Source organism: Numida meleagris, chromosome Z (assembly GCF_002078875.1).
Source record: "Numida meleagris isolate 19003 breed g44 Domestic line chromosome Z, NumMel1.0, whole genome shotgun sequence".
Classification (NCBI taxonomy): domain Eukaryota; kingdom Metazoa; phylum Chordata; class Aves; order Galliformes; family Numididae; genus Numida; species Numida meleagris.
This window is the reverse complement of record NC_034438.1, coordinates 22398804-22415855: the sequence shown is the minus strand read 5'-3', so window position 1 is coordinate 22415855 and position 17052 is coordinate 22398804. Positions and strand designations below refer to the sequence as shown.

The 17052-nt window shown below is 41.4% G+C and overlaps 1 protein-coding gene across 2 annotated transcripts in view; it reads right to left on the bottom strand.

The window, feature by feature from the left end:
• The window catches only part of SERINC5 (serine incorporator 5), a 43287-nt gene that overhangs the window by 13161 nt on the left and 13074 nt on the right, over positions 1-17052 (bottom strand). For both annotated transcript variants that reach the window (XM_021380385.1, XM_021380384.1), the window contains exons 2-7: positions 14880-15047; positions 7061-7239; positions 6711-6793; positions 3792-3885; positions 2599-2810; positions 1679-1774 (exon numbers count right to left, since the gene is read on the bottom strand). In XM_021380385.1, the coding sequence (XP_021236060.1) occupies positions 1679-1774; positions 2599-2810; positions 3792-3885; positions 6711-6793; positions 7061-7239; positions 14880-15047 (832 nt within the window). The remainder of the gene's footprint in view (positions 1-1678; positions 1775-2598; positions 2811-3791; positions 3886-6710; positions 6794-7060; positions 7240-14879; positions 15048-17052) is intronic.

Here is a 17052-nt window from a genome sequence, read left to right as displayed (position 1 = left end):
TGCCTGTGTCTACACAAGTGCGAGAGATTCTTCGCCCCTTTCCTCCTCCCTCTGGACAAGTGTGTAAAATTTCTCCTTTCTGCCACCGGGCTTCTAGCTATCATTGCTTTAGCTTTTCAATACTAAAAGCTGAGCAATAACGAAGAAGAGGTTTTTTTCATTAATGATCTGAAACCAGAAAAGTCTTCCATACATGAAAAGAATATTCCTCGTCCAAACAGGTGACTAATTGTTAACTGGGAAAAGGAAACGGTTTGAGAAGAGCACGTTGATGCCAAGAAATCCGACAGAGTAACCTGACATGCCAGTGAATTATGTCAAGCAGGTATTTCTTTAATACAGTGCTGGGTGCATGGGGGATCGCTCCGCCAAACATGCTCACCAAGGAAAGCGGCAACTACACATTTATAGGCATAGCATATACAGATTCATTATATTTCCAAGAAATTGGTTACACGTGCACTGGATTTCCAGGAACTTGTTAACATATTGTTCCACCCTTCCAAATATCCTAAAATGTGGGTAGGGTCTCTAGGCCCCATCTGGTGGTCGCTGGATGAAGGCTATTAGTCATCCCCACGAAGGCTCAAAGTCTTTCTCACTGGAAACTTTTAGGGGGGTTGCATTGTGTCGCAACAGCAACTCTGCCTCCTTATTTTCACAGGACCCCCTCCGGGACCCCCCCACACTGAGGGGCAAACAGCAACTCTGCTTATCTTCACTGGACCCTCCATTGTGTTGTAAACAGCAACCCTGCCTCCTTATCTTCATGGGACCCTCCACTGAGTTGCAAACAGCAACTCTACTTATCTTTAAGGACCTCACATTCCCACGGTTTCTGTGTTCCTTCCTAAAGTTATCTGTTTGCGCAAGCAATGAGGCCTAGTTTAAAGAATGCTACACACTGTCGCCTTGATTCAATGTAAAGTCTTGCTGTGTTTTTGCAGCATAAGGGACTTAAGACTATAGGTAGTTCCTTAGTTCCGAGTACAGGAACTTGACTGAAGAACAGCATGACTTTAAACTACTGCGGCATAACTCCAGGTCTTTACCCAGAATGTTTCCTTTCAAAATGAAAGATAAACAATACTCAAGTTTTTGTTTGATTAGTTGGCAAAGGCTTTCTAGGGTAACAATTCTAGTAGAAACAAAGTGATTTTAGTATCCACTCTGATGGCCAGCACAGCAAAACAGAACAAAGCCACTTGGGTGCAAGGTACCTACAAACCGGTGTGGATCTAGTAACCTTTGGAATGGAGCTGGTGACCTGACCTCTTCTAGAGACAGTTAAGAGCCATTTGTTCCAGCTCTTCCTATCACGTGATCAAAGACGTTATGTATTTAGTTACATCCTATTATATGAGCACATGCACTTGCCACATGGACAGACTGCAGGACTCTGGGAAATTTATCAGTAGAAAACAAGCTGGAATGACTCTCATGCAACAGATGCAATCCACAAACTGCATTATGCTCCTCTAGACCAAAGCACTGATGCTACAGGGAGAGTGTTCACGGTCTCTCAAATGCTGCCCAAATTTATTATCTACAATTTCTTTTGCATACACCAGAGCAGATCAAAACCAGCACTCCTACATTCCTCTGTGCTAAGGTTTCCTAAAGGCCTTCTCAGTTTTAACACATGCTTTGTCTGAAATCATTTACATGAAGCACTTACTGGTTTCTGGTGGCTTGCTGGATAGCGCTGAGAAAGTGAGGTACATGACATAGCAGCTGATAACTCCTGACTGCAGCAAACCAGAATGGGGCTGGCCTTTAGAAGAAAGAGAACGATATAAGATTTTTGTAGGTATTTTAACAAACTGAAAAATAAATTGATATCCCTTAGGCAACAGCAAGCACATTAGTATGTTTCAAAAGAGGGGAGTACCATTTAGTTTTTATTTTAAGCAGTTTGTAAGTTTAGATATGTTTCATCCAGCAAGTGAAGAGAAAGGAGTCTGCCATTTAGTTTTGCTGGCTGCTTTAGAAAGGCATTAAAGATTCCCACATAAGAAATGAATCACCATTCTGCTCTTGTCAAAAGCACCAACCTTCCAAAAAGCTATTGACAGGCTGCCACAATACATTCATTTGCCCACAAAGCTTGCTTTGGAGCCACTCAAATTACTACTTCCGGGTCCAATATATGCAAGATACTAACAGCATACATCGAACATACCAGAGAATAATAAAATACTGCTGTCAGCTACTTCAGGCCCAAACTTTACAGATGGTAAATTGCAAGCAGTCAAAAGCAAAAGCTAAAACAGAGGTGAAAGGGTATTACTGCCATTGACTGAACTGCTAATGGTGCAAGCGTTATGTAAACTCCTCTACACCTTACCAGCCATCAGCACATGAGCATTCTTTACAGCATAGGTGCCTGATGGCATGCCTAAAACATCTTACATCTCTGCAGTTTTAGCAGCTGAGCTGGTGAGCAACAACAGCACAGCATAGTGTCGATTAAGGAGACAGGGACAAGAGCTGCAATAGGTCTGAACTATCAGGAGGCTTTGTGCCCAGAACACAGCTCATGCTCCAAGGCACACAACTTCAGCAGCAACAGAAAACCAGGAGGAGGTTAGCACTCACGATTCTGGACACAGGGTGATACGGCTACCAGTGACACAAAGAGGCACAGGCCACCATTGACACCAATCAGGATCTTGTTAGACAAGCAGCCCTCTGAACGCGTGTAGAAAAGAGCCATGAGGACCAGGGCTGCCACAGCAACAGAGTACAAGATGAGAGTGACCAGGGCGAGCAAACCACTCCACATCTGCTTGTGATTCGCACTTGCAGTCCTGTGGAGACAAAGACAAGCATCTTATTTTATCTCCCTTCCCAAAAATTAAAGTTCTAATAGCTGAATAGTTCATGACATCAAACACAAAAGACAGTGCTTATGTTCCTGAAGCATGTGTATATCACTACACTAACAGAGGCCCTTGCTAGGTTCCATCCATGAAATCGAAGGAAACTTTCATTAGCGTTAGTGCTTTTTTTTTTTTCTGTGGAAATGAACATCTTTTGTAGAAAGTGCTAATGTTAAATGCTGCTGGAAATTTTTTATCCACAAAAAAGCAGCTGTCAGAATTAGCAGTAAAAATATCTTTCATACAAGAAAATCTTAAACAAAGGAGTAGAATTTAAATATTTTAATCCAAGAGCAGAGGCTAAAGACTAGGAGCATAATATCAAGCTGAAATTAAGTCAATGCCAAAACATGGTATATGTGGGTTGACAACAGAATCGTGCATATTTAGATGAGAAAAAAGAAGTTAAAGAAAGCAGCATTTCTCACAACCAAAAATACATTAATGACTAAATAAATCATGTGATGTGCATTATGCTGATAGAAAAAAACCCAGGATTTACCAGTTTGTACCACTGCATACAGTTTCACTGCTACATTTTGCAAATCTCGTTTAATTCTCTAGCAAGTATATTTTCTCAGAAAACAGAACTACTTAGAACAAAGTGTTTGCATCCCAACAAGCTACTACTTATTGGAAGCAGAACAATTTAGGTTCAGAACATATCAGCACAGAGCAGAATAAGGAGGAAGCACTTCCTCTGGGGAAGGACGAAAGCGGACAACACAGAGATGCACAGTTCTAAACATCAACATCTATACTACTTTTAAATGCTTCATTCCTTTGTTCCAAGAGGTGTGCTGTTCAGGAGTGCACCATAATATTATATATTATACTATTATATAGCATATATATATATACACTATATAGTGTATATATATATATACACAATATTTGCCCAACACATACCAGTTTTTATTCCATTTGTGTGCAAACTCAACAAGCAGGATGAGCTGAATGGCAATGAAAAGGAAACCTCCTGCTGCTCCTACATAGCGCCAGGCTGCAAGGCAGAGAAAATTGGTCAAACTGTAGCCACCTTTTCCCTGAGATAAAATGGAATTATTGTCTACCAGGTGAAGACATCACACAGTTTGAATATCTCAAGCCCACAGATACAGTAGGAGATTAGAGGTTTTAGCCAAAAGGCCAGCTCAACTATCTCAAGATTAGTGCCCTGCTGAATTCTTCTTGCAAGCTACAACACACTCAGAAGAAGCCTGTTAGGACAGTTACTGAGACTCCCCATTCCAAAAAAATTTTGTGGACACAAGGTTACTAAAATCAGACAGAAAATACTGAAACTTTTATTTGCGACTGTGCAGTAGTCCTGAAGGCATTTTCCTAAAGCCTAAACCCTAAAATTGCAAGGTACTGGAACCTAGTGCTAAAAAGGGCAACTACTTCCCTTGATTCCAGCACCACTGGAAAATGAAGGCATGGCTCATCTATTTACAAATGCTGTCCCGAGCCACTCCCAAAGGAACAAGAACACTCGGTATTTATTTACTAGTTTTAAGACAGGTTATTTGAGTACTTAACCATTGACCTACTATACTGTATGCAGGTAACTGCTGGAATACTTTGGACAACAAATCACCTATGAGCAATACCAAAGTCTCTGAGAAAATACAGACACCTGTCTAAATGTTTAGCTGCATATACAGCTTGTGTTCCTCTACAGCATGTAGCCTATAGTCTCTAGGTATGCAGCTGATTTCAGTGAAGACGACTGTATAAGTGCATTAGCAAAGTTCATCCATATTCTAACAGCACATTTTCCTTCTACAAAAGCACTTGTATAAATGAAGTGGAATAACAGAACCATCCCGGTACATTACTCTTACTAGATGAAGTAAAGATTTTTTTTGACTGTACAACAAGTTAATTGTTTGAAAGCAAGCAAAAACATTACCTGTCTGGTTTTGAAAACCGTACTGTACCCACTTGAAAGGTATGCTGTTCTTCAAACAAACAAAATAGAATGAAAGAATCAAGAAGAAAATAAAAGAAACAAGTGTGCAAAAAAAAAAAAAAAAAAAAAACCCACCACATTAAAATAGAGTCTACTTAGAAGAAGCACTGAAGGAAAAAGCAGACCACCAATGCAGTAATTAAAGAGTCAGACTCTCAGTAACAATCTCTTATTGCCACAGGCAGGACACTGGGGCATGCTTTATGGATCCATCATAGATAAGGTTAGCAGGACAGTGTAGATTTAAGGCTGTAGCCCCCGCAAACATAGTGCTTGCACGTAATGCCCCTCATTTATAATTAAAATCCTAAGCATGGGAAGAACATTTTACATTTTTAGAAAAAAGAAACTGTATGTCTCTTGATAGCTAAGAACAAAAAAAATAAAAAAATAAAAAAGGGAAAACCACACAATGCTGAGACCCTCTGTTTATCTCAGATTCAGAAAATTCCTCAGGAGCTTCCTGAAGAACAGTTTAGCAGGATATATAGGACACTGCTTTACAGAGAAAAGTCAAAAAGTAATTTGGGGATGAGAGCTTGTTATGCTGTATTTCCACACTAGGTTAGACTGTAGTTCCAATCAGCACAAAAAAAATTGCTTCACTTCTTCCCCATATACTTTAATTTTTGATGACTTTTTGCCATGGAAAAGATTACTCACAAAGATGACAGGGTGTCTTGCTTGTTTGTGAGTGTAACACATTGTACCACCTAAACCAAGAAGTGATCAGACACTAATGACAATCCCATACAGCCAGCACACGACTTCGTGGGAAAAAAAGGAACAGGGATAAGGATTCCTTCACCTATGGGGCATCAGACTGAAACAGGACCAGACATTAACAGCCAGTAAGAGCAAGAAGTTGAAATAAGCCTATCTGTGGTTTACCTTGAGTGATTTTTACCTTAGTTTACCAGAGTTGCACGTTCACAGAATGTCTGTCCAGTGTATTCTTTTCCCCTGTGTTACTCCTTCCTCTTACTCTATTATAAACATCCTGGCAAGTTTTAACAGAGAAGACTGGGGCAGTTGAAAGCACACATACCTAGTGTGCTTCCGTGGAAGCAACTGCCCAGACTCAACTCCTTAAGGGCCTACAGGCACCTGGCATACCAAAAAGCACAAACTCACCTTGGTGTCATCACCAGGACTACTGCTGCCAGCCCACCAGGCCCTTGGTGTACCCCACAGAGATGGTATTGAAGCACTTGGCCAGTACTAGCACGACTAAGTGGTGCCAAGGCATCTTGCAAGACTGGAAATGCACTGGGCACCGCAATCCCAGCAGCATGCTTGTAACAGGCCGCAAGAAGCCCAGCTTTACATTATCATCTACTTATTAACAGCATCTACACAATCAGCCTGAAAGCTTGTGATATCCCACATTACTTTATGGCACTGCATGCTTCCAGACAGCCAGTGCCAGCAGCCTCCAGGTCACCCTGTTCCCCATGGTACTTCTCCATCACACACCACAGTCCCTAGCCGCTGTGTGACACAGAGCTACCTGCACAAACCAAACTTATGTACAGCTCTACACTCTCAAGTGAACAATTTCTTCTGCATTATTGCAGTCTCTGCTTCTTGAAGAATTTGCACAACAGCTCTGCAATAGTATTTTACATGCCTACTTGGTATCCTTGTGTTTAGCGCCAACAATGAGTGGTTACTGTGTGTAGTTACCTCCAAACATCCCCAAATACTCCTTCTGCTCCTGGACTACACTGGGTTTACGTGAAGAAATACAGCCATGCTCATCATCATCATCATGCTGATCAGACTTTTAGGATTTATAACCACCCTCAAGGCAGTACAGAATAAAGCAGCAAAACAAAATGAGAAGGATGTACCATTGAGGAAAGTGTCCTGATCAGGAATGAAGAAAGCTCCTGAGCACATTGCTGCCAGAAGTAGAAGCTTTAAAAACCAGAATCTGGATGAGAGAAAACAAAAGAAATCATCTGGTTATAAAAGGAATTAGAGGTCTTCATCCCAAGTATTAAGAAAAATGTCTAGCTCAACAAGATAAAAACCAATCTTTGTTGACTGACTGCTGCTGTTTGCCGTTGACTGCTTTATACCCAGCACAAGCAGTCAAATCAACCTTTTTTCTTCTCTTCCTTTTTGCCTAGTACTACACTCAATTGGAAAGTAAGCAATATAAATCTATAAAGAGAGTGGAAATTAAACAAATACTCACCCATTATGAACATATGCTCGGCAGCTTTTGCTGTTGTTAATTTTGATGGTAAACAAGCAGAAGAAAAAGAAGAAACAGGCCATTCCAAAACAGACTTTGTACACCGCAGAGTATCCTACCAACTTCTCACACATCTCACCCGCCTGAATGCCTTTGCACATCTGCTCATAGAAGGGAAACTGAAAAATAAAACACATTACAAGCTGTTAGACAGGACATGTGGTTCCTCACAACTACACCTTCGTAAGCTGGTGCACCACTGATTCTTCACCAGTTCATTTAACACTGACAGCATTCATCAGTACCTTTTGTTGATACCCCTCAGCCTGGATTTGACAGTTCAAGGGATATAGAACAATGTAAAAGACAAATTAGAGCTTTGCAGAACCTCAACTGTCAGCTACCTCCAGATGGCTCAGGGGTATGAGTACACCTTGATTTCCTTCAGCTCTGTTGGCCTAAGTCATCGCTGTCCCTTAATACTTATTCACCCACTGTGGGACCCTCTCCCTTCTACCCATGTTTTACAACAACAGACTCCGTTTCAGTAATACAGCTTACATAAAGCCATATTGGCATTTTCACCAGCCAAAGGGGCCACAAATGGGGCAAGAAGCTCTGCCTCGAGCTTCCAGCACACCCAAGCAATATGGAAACAACAAGTTCCCTCCCTTGCATCACAGCTTCTGAAAGGAAGCTGTGCCAGTTGCCCTGTTAATTATGTTAAATTAACAGAGAGGCAGGAAAATTCCACTTTCCTCTCGACTTGTTAAATATTTGCTCTTGAGGCTTTGCGCTTGCTGTAAGGCAAATGTAAACTGCCCCACATTTTGGCCTATGTTTCACCAGGCAGACATGACACTGAGAGTCCAGAAAGCAGGACTCTGAACAGGACTAACTCCTGTGTGGTGCCTTTGTGCAGACCAACCCCTGCCTTCTCACAGCCAGGGAGTCGTGCAAAAATAGAGGCATTTCATTAGAAAACCACCAGCTATTTCAAAGGAAGAAGGGCCTCTCTGTATGAACAAAGTGCTCAGCCAAGGCTAGTGAGACTACTTGAGAATCAAAACCTTTGGAGCTGATCACTGCTACCTGCACGGGCAACTGGAAAAATCAGGAAACAACATCTGTTAGGACAAAACACTGTACAAATAAATCAAGCAGATGAAATGGGAATCAGGTGTGAGAAAGTATCAAGCCAGGCTTGATTTTTGGGGAGAAAAACAATCAAAGACTGTGGGCAACACCATCCTCGAACATTTCCAGGAAAGAAGAGAAGATATGTGTGCCTACTTCTTTTAGCAGACTGTTAAGCCTACCAAAACAGGACTGGGAAGAACAAACAGGACTCAAGGGAAAGGGATCAGGCAGTGTTCCCAGCTGGGTAGAGAGCCATCCACAATGCAGGAAACATGGGATTAACACATAAGTTCTCAGCTTCCAGCTGCAAGGCTTTGAAAGCATGCTTCCCAATGCATGCTGTGCAACTTTCAATTGCATGCAGTGACCCAAACCAGTCAACAGCCTTCTTAGCAGTTTCCTAAAAGCAAGTATTTCAGTAGCACAAGGCAACACATAGTTAAACTGTTGCTAAGTGCTACAGAGGAAAGCCAAACTATGATACTGAGCTGCTCCTAGGTGGGCTACAATCAGAGGAGGAGATGAAAAGCAGAAGGTTTCAGCACGGCTGTCTGGCATTACAGAAAAGGATTCAAGCTGTGCCACCCTGAGATGCTCTTTCAGAAGCAACTCAGAGAGGAGTAGCCAGTGCTTGAGAAGCTGCACAGTAAACACGTAGCTGCGACATAACTCACACATACAAAAATTTTAGAGGGCTACTAAGAAAATGTCTGGGGCATCAGCAGCACCTTTTCTTAAATCTTGAAAAGCAATGAAATGTAAAACTGGCTGAATGTGCCAGCATTCCAAACAAGCACACAGACTGAATGAAATAATTATGAGAACTACCAATGCCACACCACTGCCAGGGCAAGCCATGGGGGCCACAGCAACAACAGAGAAAGCAACTGGGCTGTTAGCTAACCTCACAATTCTTTGCTTGTAATTACCATAAATCAGCACAGATTTAAAAGATGCATGGTACTGAACTAACAGTATTTCTGAGAAAAAAATCAAAGTTCTTTTGGTACAGACGATCATACTGATTAAACAGAGTTTCTGTTAGGCCTAGACTTGGTACCAAATAGCATTTTGATTATGAGTTTTAAAACAAGAAAAACACCAGGGCACTTGACCAATCAGCTACCTAGTTAAAAACACATCTCTGCATAGCTATAAATGGAAATCTTCTAAGTGCATGGATTTCTACTGAGGTCTTGATGGGATTCTTGACCCTCTATGTTCTTTTCTGTATCTTGCAGTAATTTCCTTACAAATCAGGCTGTGAGAAAATGGATGGATTCACAAGAACAACAGCTTACTTTGTGCCTACACAAACAACAAAGAGCTCAGTGCTATGTAGGATGCATAACACTATATAGTGATAAATGATGGCCACAGGAACAATCTTGCGCAACTAAACATCTTTTTCAGAGACCAATGATCCTGAAGTAACAAATCAAGAACAAAACCAAACACTTGGGGACCCTGGCAGATAACAAACACAAGTACAATGCTGGGGACAAAAGGGCTGATGTAATGAAAAGGGCATCTTTTCACAACAGGATAAACTACTGCTGTGAACAACTTATCAAGCTTTATGCGCATTCTTAATCACTGAAAGTTTTAAAGACAATTTCTGCCTTGAAATTTTATCTCTGAAATATGCTCAGCTGCTAGTAGCTTGCCCAGCCCAAGTTTTTTATTATGTTTTCCCTTTGCTGGATAATTTTGCTGGCAATTAAAGTCAGGGATTACTTAGCCAAGCTTGACGGGGCGAAGTCTCCCCTTTAAAAGTAACATAAGCAAACTCCCTGGCCTCTGAGTAGGGGAAAAGGCATTCTTACTGCAAAAACTCAGTCTCTTCCCAGATAACATGAATACCTCTGTAGCTGCATGAGCAAAGACACTATCAAGTTGGTAATTTTTTTGAGTGCAGTAAAACCCTCTGAGACAATGGCAACAATTATGAGAACAAGGTTAGTCTACTCTGAGCAGGAACATCTGCAAAAGCAGGGTCAGACTACCCTGACCTTGCTTTCCTATCAGGGCAAGTTGCTGACATCCTAACTGTGACACAGCAGCAAGATGGTGCAGCTGTGCTGCGCCCAGGCACAGGCCGGCTGCATTTCAGCCACCACCAAGCCTAGGTCTACTTGCACCCAACACCATGAGTGTGCAAACGTCAGAAATCCCTCCACAAGCAAGGACAAAGGCCTTAAGAGCCAGAGGAACCTGAAGGACTGCTTTACCCACGTGCCCTCATCCAACAGAGGGAGAATGTGGCAGATGAAATTTGTTATGGAAATGGAGACAGTATAGAAGAAAATTTTTGTCAGCGGTAAGACAAAGGGAAAAAACACTGGTAGAACTACTTGTCTTGAACAGGTGAGATACAGAGTGAAAACAAAACAACGTGATCTATAGCTGAATTCTTAACAGAAATAGGCAACAGGCAGCTTCATTTAAAAACTTGGGTTTGGTCGCAAATTTACATTTTAACATATTGTAATGCAGTTATGGCTGGGGAAATGAGCCTGAAAGCATGCCCTACCAGCACATATAATCATCCAGAACTGAAATGCTTTGACAATAATGACTTGGTTTTCACGAACATTTGTACTCCTGAAATCCTCTTTCTGATTCTGCTTTCATTATTTAAGGAGGACACGGGTACTTTCAGGATGAAACCAGTAGTTTTGAAACAGCTTTGATATTAAGAAAATAAATAAATTTTAAAAAAAAATTAACAGTTTTTTGACAAACTGAAACTATAATCTCCCTCCTTTTCCATCAACCATCATTTCAAAGCCTGCGAAATGCAAGGTCATGCTTCAACAGAACATTTGCCAGTAAAGCCGTAGCTGGTTCACACCAGAATAACTGGAAAAATATATACACGGATCATAGAAGCCCTTCTTCAAGTTGAGTCCTGCTTTGCTTCCTTTTGGAAGGAAGCCATGTTTTAAAACTGACTTGTATAACTGTACTGTCACCATTTGTGCCTTGCTGTCCACATTGCTAAAGCTTTCACATCTTGAGGCTGTATCCCATCTTTTGCCTTGACACACACAAACTTGTTCCTCTGCAATCTATCCTACTTGCTACAGTTCAAACTATTTTCTTCACCAGAGCCAACCACTCCCTACCCACTCCCTCACCATTGCTTCTTGCTTCCTCCCCAGAGATCAAAGATAAATGCCATGGTTTCTCTGCATGTTTTTTGGAATTTAACTCTTCGAGCCTCTCTCCCTTTTTGTCTCATGGGTGCAGGAATGGATCAGATAAGAAGGAAGGATGAAAAGAACAGAGAAAAACCTAACAAAAAGACACCATATTTACTTTGTTCAGTTATTAGGGCTCACCACAAATATGGATCACCAAAATCTGCCAGTTAGATTAGGAACCAAGGTTTTGAAACTAAGCACTCTACAGGTAGTGTCTTCTCACTGACACATGCTTAACCTACATGCCAGGCTGAGTGAGGAAATGGAACCTGGGACACTGACTTGTTTTTCCAGCCATACTGCAGGGCACAGAGCAGGTTCCCAGCTCTGGGCTGGCATCTGCAGAATTTGACAGCTCAGGAACTGGAAAACCTGTCTTAAACATACATTAACAGACCGAATGCATGACAGTGGAGGCAAGTGAATTATTGCAAAACATTTTTTTTTAAGTATCTTTACAGTGCCCATAAGAGATGTAGATTGCTGTTGTTTCCCCTCAAAATAACTTCAAAGATCCAAAAGCTACAGTGCTACAATACTTTTAGATCTACTTCAGACTTGGGAATTTGTAACCAATCAACAAAACAATCAAAAACTCTCTTCATTAACAAGGTGAGATTCCTTTCACATAACATCAGTGCAATTATTAGATATCTAAAATGATAAAGATGAGATTCCTTTCATGTAACATCAGTGTGATTATTTGATTTTTAAATTGGTAAAGCAGACTCGTGGTTTCCTGTCAATGTGATGGCTTCATAAAGGATTGCACTGAAATTTTAAATACTACTTTAATAGAGAAATTTAAACAAATTTAGTTAAAATGAAATAAAATTATGTCCCCTTTCAAGAAAGAGAGCACAAGGTCCTAAAAGCATTGTGTAAAGTATTTGCTTACAGTCTGGCTTCAGGATTTAGGAATACTCTGTGATCCAGCCAAAAGCAAAGGAATCAATAAGTGCCCTGTCCTTTCAAAACAAAGTTGGGAAGCCAAGACAAGTTTGTCTGGATAAATATTTCGAAGGTCCACTTTACTAGAACAGGCTTGAATTAGCTTCAAGATCTGAACCTTTAACAGTCAGAATTATTAAATTAGAGAAGAGAAAAATAAAGACTACTTTCAGATGGTCCATTTCCTATTCAAAGTCATCAAATGCTCTAAATTAAGAAGGCGATTATCTTTCTTCTTCACACTAACAGCTACTCTTTGTGCCATTTCTTCCTACACTGAGCTTTAAAGACTACAAACTGGAAAATAAATTTGGCAAAGCTGAAAAGCATGCTGTTGAAGGCTGCTTGAATCACTTTTCTGTTGGATAAGGAGACAGGCTTTTTTTTTAGGAATACAAACTGCATTAAAACCACACTACTGATGGAAAAGTGACTATGAAATTTGGGTACGTATTAGCATATAATTTGTCTTCCACATACTTCAGTTCCTTGGATTATTCACTTTACTGCCAATCTAAGCATCTAGTAAATCAAAAAAAATCCTGGCAAGAAACTTCAGCATCATGTTGAAAAACTTTTGAGCTGCAGCTCACAGTCAAGCACCTTGCCCGTAGTAGGCACTCTTACAGGGGTGATGGCATCTTCTTGTGACCAGAGGTAAGAAGGTAGCACTGAGATAATCCAAGCAACGAAGAACCCTCAAGTTTCAATGCCAGTGACCTTCACCCCACTATGCCCTTTATGTACATTCTGTCCTAATATTCTTTAGTATAGCCCTACATAATCCTGTTGTTTCACCTTTCTTACAGGATGTTACCACCAGCTTCTGGGCCCAGGCTGCTGCAGAGGGATGTGTTTCACAGCTAACTGAAAGCCAAGTGCAGAAATTAAGTAGGGCACCAACTCAGCCAACAGCCAGCTGAACAAGGAAATGGCCATCACCGTGCTCTCTCTGGGACTCCCTCTTTGAGAAGGAAAACAGAGAACTAGATGCTCACAGCAACTGAAGCACTCTGAATCTCCAGGGCGAGTACAGTGACAACCTCAAAGCAGGCCTGATGCCAAGCTTGGGGCAGGAAAGTTTCAGTCCCACATTACTTAATTTTTAAAAATTAAGTGATCCAGCCATTGTTCCCTCTACTTAAAAACAGACTTACTTTCTTGTACCTTGTAGGGTAAGAGAGAGGATTTATGCTACTAAGAGCAACTTGGGTGGCTTAAGAAATGAAACCAAAGATGAAGAACAACAGGTCTAGCATGTGACCTCAAGCAAGCTGGTAACGTTTACCTCAGGAAAGTTAAATATTACAATTCTGAAAGAAATTTGAATTTTATAATCTAGTTTTAGCCACTGCTCCTTTAATGCTTTTGAAGATCTTTAATTAAAAAAACAATTAGAATTGAACAATGTATGCTGTAGTTAGAGGTCATGAGAACATGATGACTCAATGCACATGGAAGAAAATGCTTTGCACAAGATTCACAGCACCGTGCTTTGTGGAAGTAGTCTGTCACATAACACAAAGGACACAGAATCATAGAATCACAGAACTGTAGGGGTTGGAAGGGACCACTAGAGATCATCGAGTTCAACCCCCCTGCCAAAGCAGGCTCCCTGCAGCAGGTTGCACAGGTAGGCATCCAAGCAGGTCTTGAAAATCTCCAGAGGAGACTCCACAACCTCCCTGGGCAGCCTGTTCCAGTGCTCCATCAACCTTACTGCGAAGAAGTTCTTACGCACATTTGTGCGGAGCTTCCTTGCTTCAGTTTGTGGCCATTTCCCCTTGTTCTATCGCTACACACCACTGAAAAGAGTACGGCCTTGTCCCTTTGCCTCCCACACCTTAGATATTTATAGACATTGATCAGATTCTCTTTGAGTCTTCTTTTCTCAAGGCTGATCAGACTCAGATCGCTCAGCCTTTCCTCACAGAGGAGATGCTCCAGGCCCTTTATCTTCTTCATGGCCCTCTGCTGGACTCTTTCCAGGAGATCCCTGTCTTTTTTGTAACAGGAAGCCCAGAACAGGACACAATACTTCAGGTGAGGCCTGACCAGGGCAGAGTAGAGGGGGAGTATCACCTCCCTTGACCTTGACGCAGAATTAGTATTATAAATACAACTCTTGAAGCATTGTTTTCTAGCTGCTTTTTCTGCTGCTGAACAAGCTACCAAAGAAACTCAACATTAGACTAAAGCAATTTATTCTACTACAAGATGTCTTGAAACTACCCACACTGCAAACATAGGATGAGTTTAGTGTAATGGGTTTCTCTACAACAAAAGAGAAGGCAGGCCACTAGTCCTGCAATCCTTGACTCTTCCTATTGTGAAATACACTCAGAGTGTAAGCAATTGACAAGAAGATGCTGATCATGCACAGTCCTCCAGTCTGGGTTTGGAAGTGCGTGGGTAGAGAGAATGGACTGCCTCTTCTGAGAAGCAAGCACCCTTTTATACATGAGGAGACAAGAGAAAGAGCTCCATGACCCCTCAGAAGCAGAAGTGCATATCTTACTTACGTGTGTTTTCATTTCATTAGCTACTGTCGTTGACATCATGACACAGCAGATAATAGTCACCAGGATGAAGTAAAGTGCATACATGAAGCGGGTGCTTGTTGACTGTTTTATCTTGGGGCAGCATTTGCAGCACAAGGAACAAGCCGCGGTACCACAGCAGCAGGCCAACTGGAAAGGAAGACAAAAAGCCAAGTCATTCCATTATCACCAATAGGTTTCTACTGCAAAAGTCACTTGGCGAAGCTGGGAGACTTCCTACAAACTCCAGAATTTATTTAGTCATCTCCTTTTAGCATATGAGTATTTAAGTGGAAGCAGATTGCCCTCTTTATCAAATCCTTAGGTCCAAACACACCAGTTTCTGGTTTTCCCACACACAGAGGATGAGGGTGAGAAAGAACTGCTCCTGATTTCTCCACGCTACTCTCTGCTGTCTTTGCACAGCTCACAGTCCTGGCACATTCCACAAAGCAGAACAGGCATTGCAACAATCAGTCTTTACTTCCTGCAATGCACAATTCCCCTTACACAGTGAAGAAACAAATCCAGAAAAGAAGAGCACAGACTCAAAATCTGTTTGCTTTTGACACGCAGAACAAAATGAATTTTGTTCCTAGGACAAGCTGCAGATGGGTTTTGTTTCACAAGAAGCTGTACAGACTCTTTAGCAGGGACTGCAGTGATAGGACAAGGGGCAATGATTTCAAACTTAAAGATGGTAGATTTAGGTTGGATATAGGGAAAAAGTATTTTACATGGAGGATGGTGAGACATTGGTTGCCCAGAGATGTGGTGGAAGCCCTGTCCCTGGACACATCCAAGGTCACGTTGAACCAGGCTCTGGGTGACCTCATGTAGCTGTAGATGTCCCTGCTCATTGCAGGACTAGATGACCTCCAAAGGTCCCTTCTAACTCTAAGGATTCTACGATTTTCAGTTCACCAGAACCACATTGCCCTCTTAAAAGAAGTCTTTTTCCTGGTACACACACAGAACCATTACTTTGCTACAGGAATTTGTAAGCTACTAAAGATTTTCAGCAAATTGAAGGTGGTGAAGAAAAGTTGCTTAAGCAACACCTTGGGATAGCTGTGCTTATGGCTTTGTAAACAGGTAACAATTACAAAAACAAATAAGCAAAAATCACATTAACAGTTCTAAATACCTTGTGTAGTAGAGAAAGCCTGGAAATACCTTGCTTACAGCAAACTAAGAAAAAAAAAAAAAAAAGCTGACACTGAAAGACCAAAATGCTGTGGCATAATCTTACACTGAAGAAAGCCAGAGAAGAAATTCAAACTCACGGCTGTTTAGAAACATGCTTTCAAAGATTAAATTAGTAATTTTCATCTTTGCAAAAATAAAAGATTAGAAGGAATGTATAACACAGCTACAAGTAAAACAAATACCAAGTCTTACTTGATATTGTCTATAATATTTAAATGCTATCAGAGACAGAATTGTTTGTATGTTTTTATTTCCTTTCTTCCTGCAACTATGTGAGCATCCAAGACAAAAACCTAAAAGATTCCGAAAAGCATTCCAAAAAACAAATTTCTTTATTCAACAGAGGAAAAGGCACTAAACAAATCCTGTGAAGGATTTAGCTTGGGGCTTGTTGTTTCCTTGCTGTTGACAGTACCATTAACTTCCAGAACAGCTGGATTCTCCTTCCCTTCCTTCTACTTGAGGAGAAGTGACAGATAAAACTACAAATGTACGTGTTATTTCTGTACAAAAGGCATCAGTGTCCTTGTCCGGGCCCTTCCTTGCAACAGGCATCAGCTTCATATGGCCCCATACTTAACGCAGCAGATGCAACCATAGGAGTTTCTGGACATCAGCAGGTACCCAGGCACAAGGAACCTCTCCTCCAAGCCCTGATACAGATCTGAGCACCCTCACTTCCCATACTTCTGACTTTGGGCTGTTCGTGGCCAGCACTCAGTACAGAGACGTGCACTGGAGGTGTCAGGGGCTCAAGAATATTCAGAGTATGTCCATGGGTACATGTGCCCCGCAGTTCCATAGCCCTCTGATGGGATCATGGATGGTCAGAGGATCTCGCCGCTAGCTAGCAAGTAGCTGCAGACAGCTTTTCTTAGCCCTTGCAAGAGGCTTCAAAATGCACTTATTTGTTACCAGGGGTATGCTCTAAACAGGAAATTCTGCT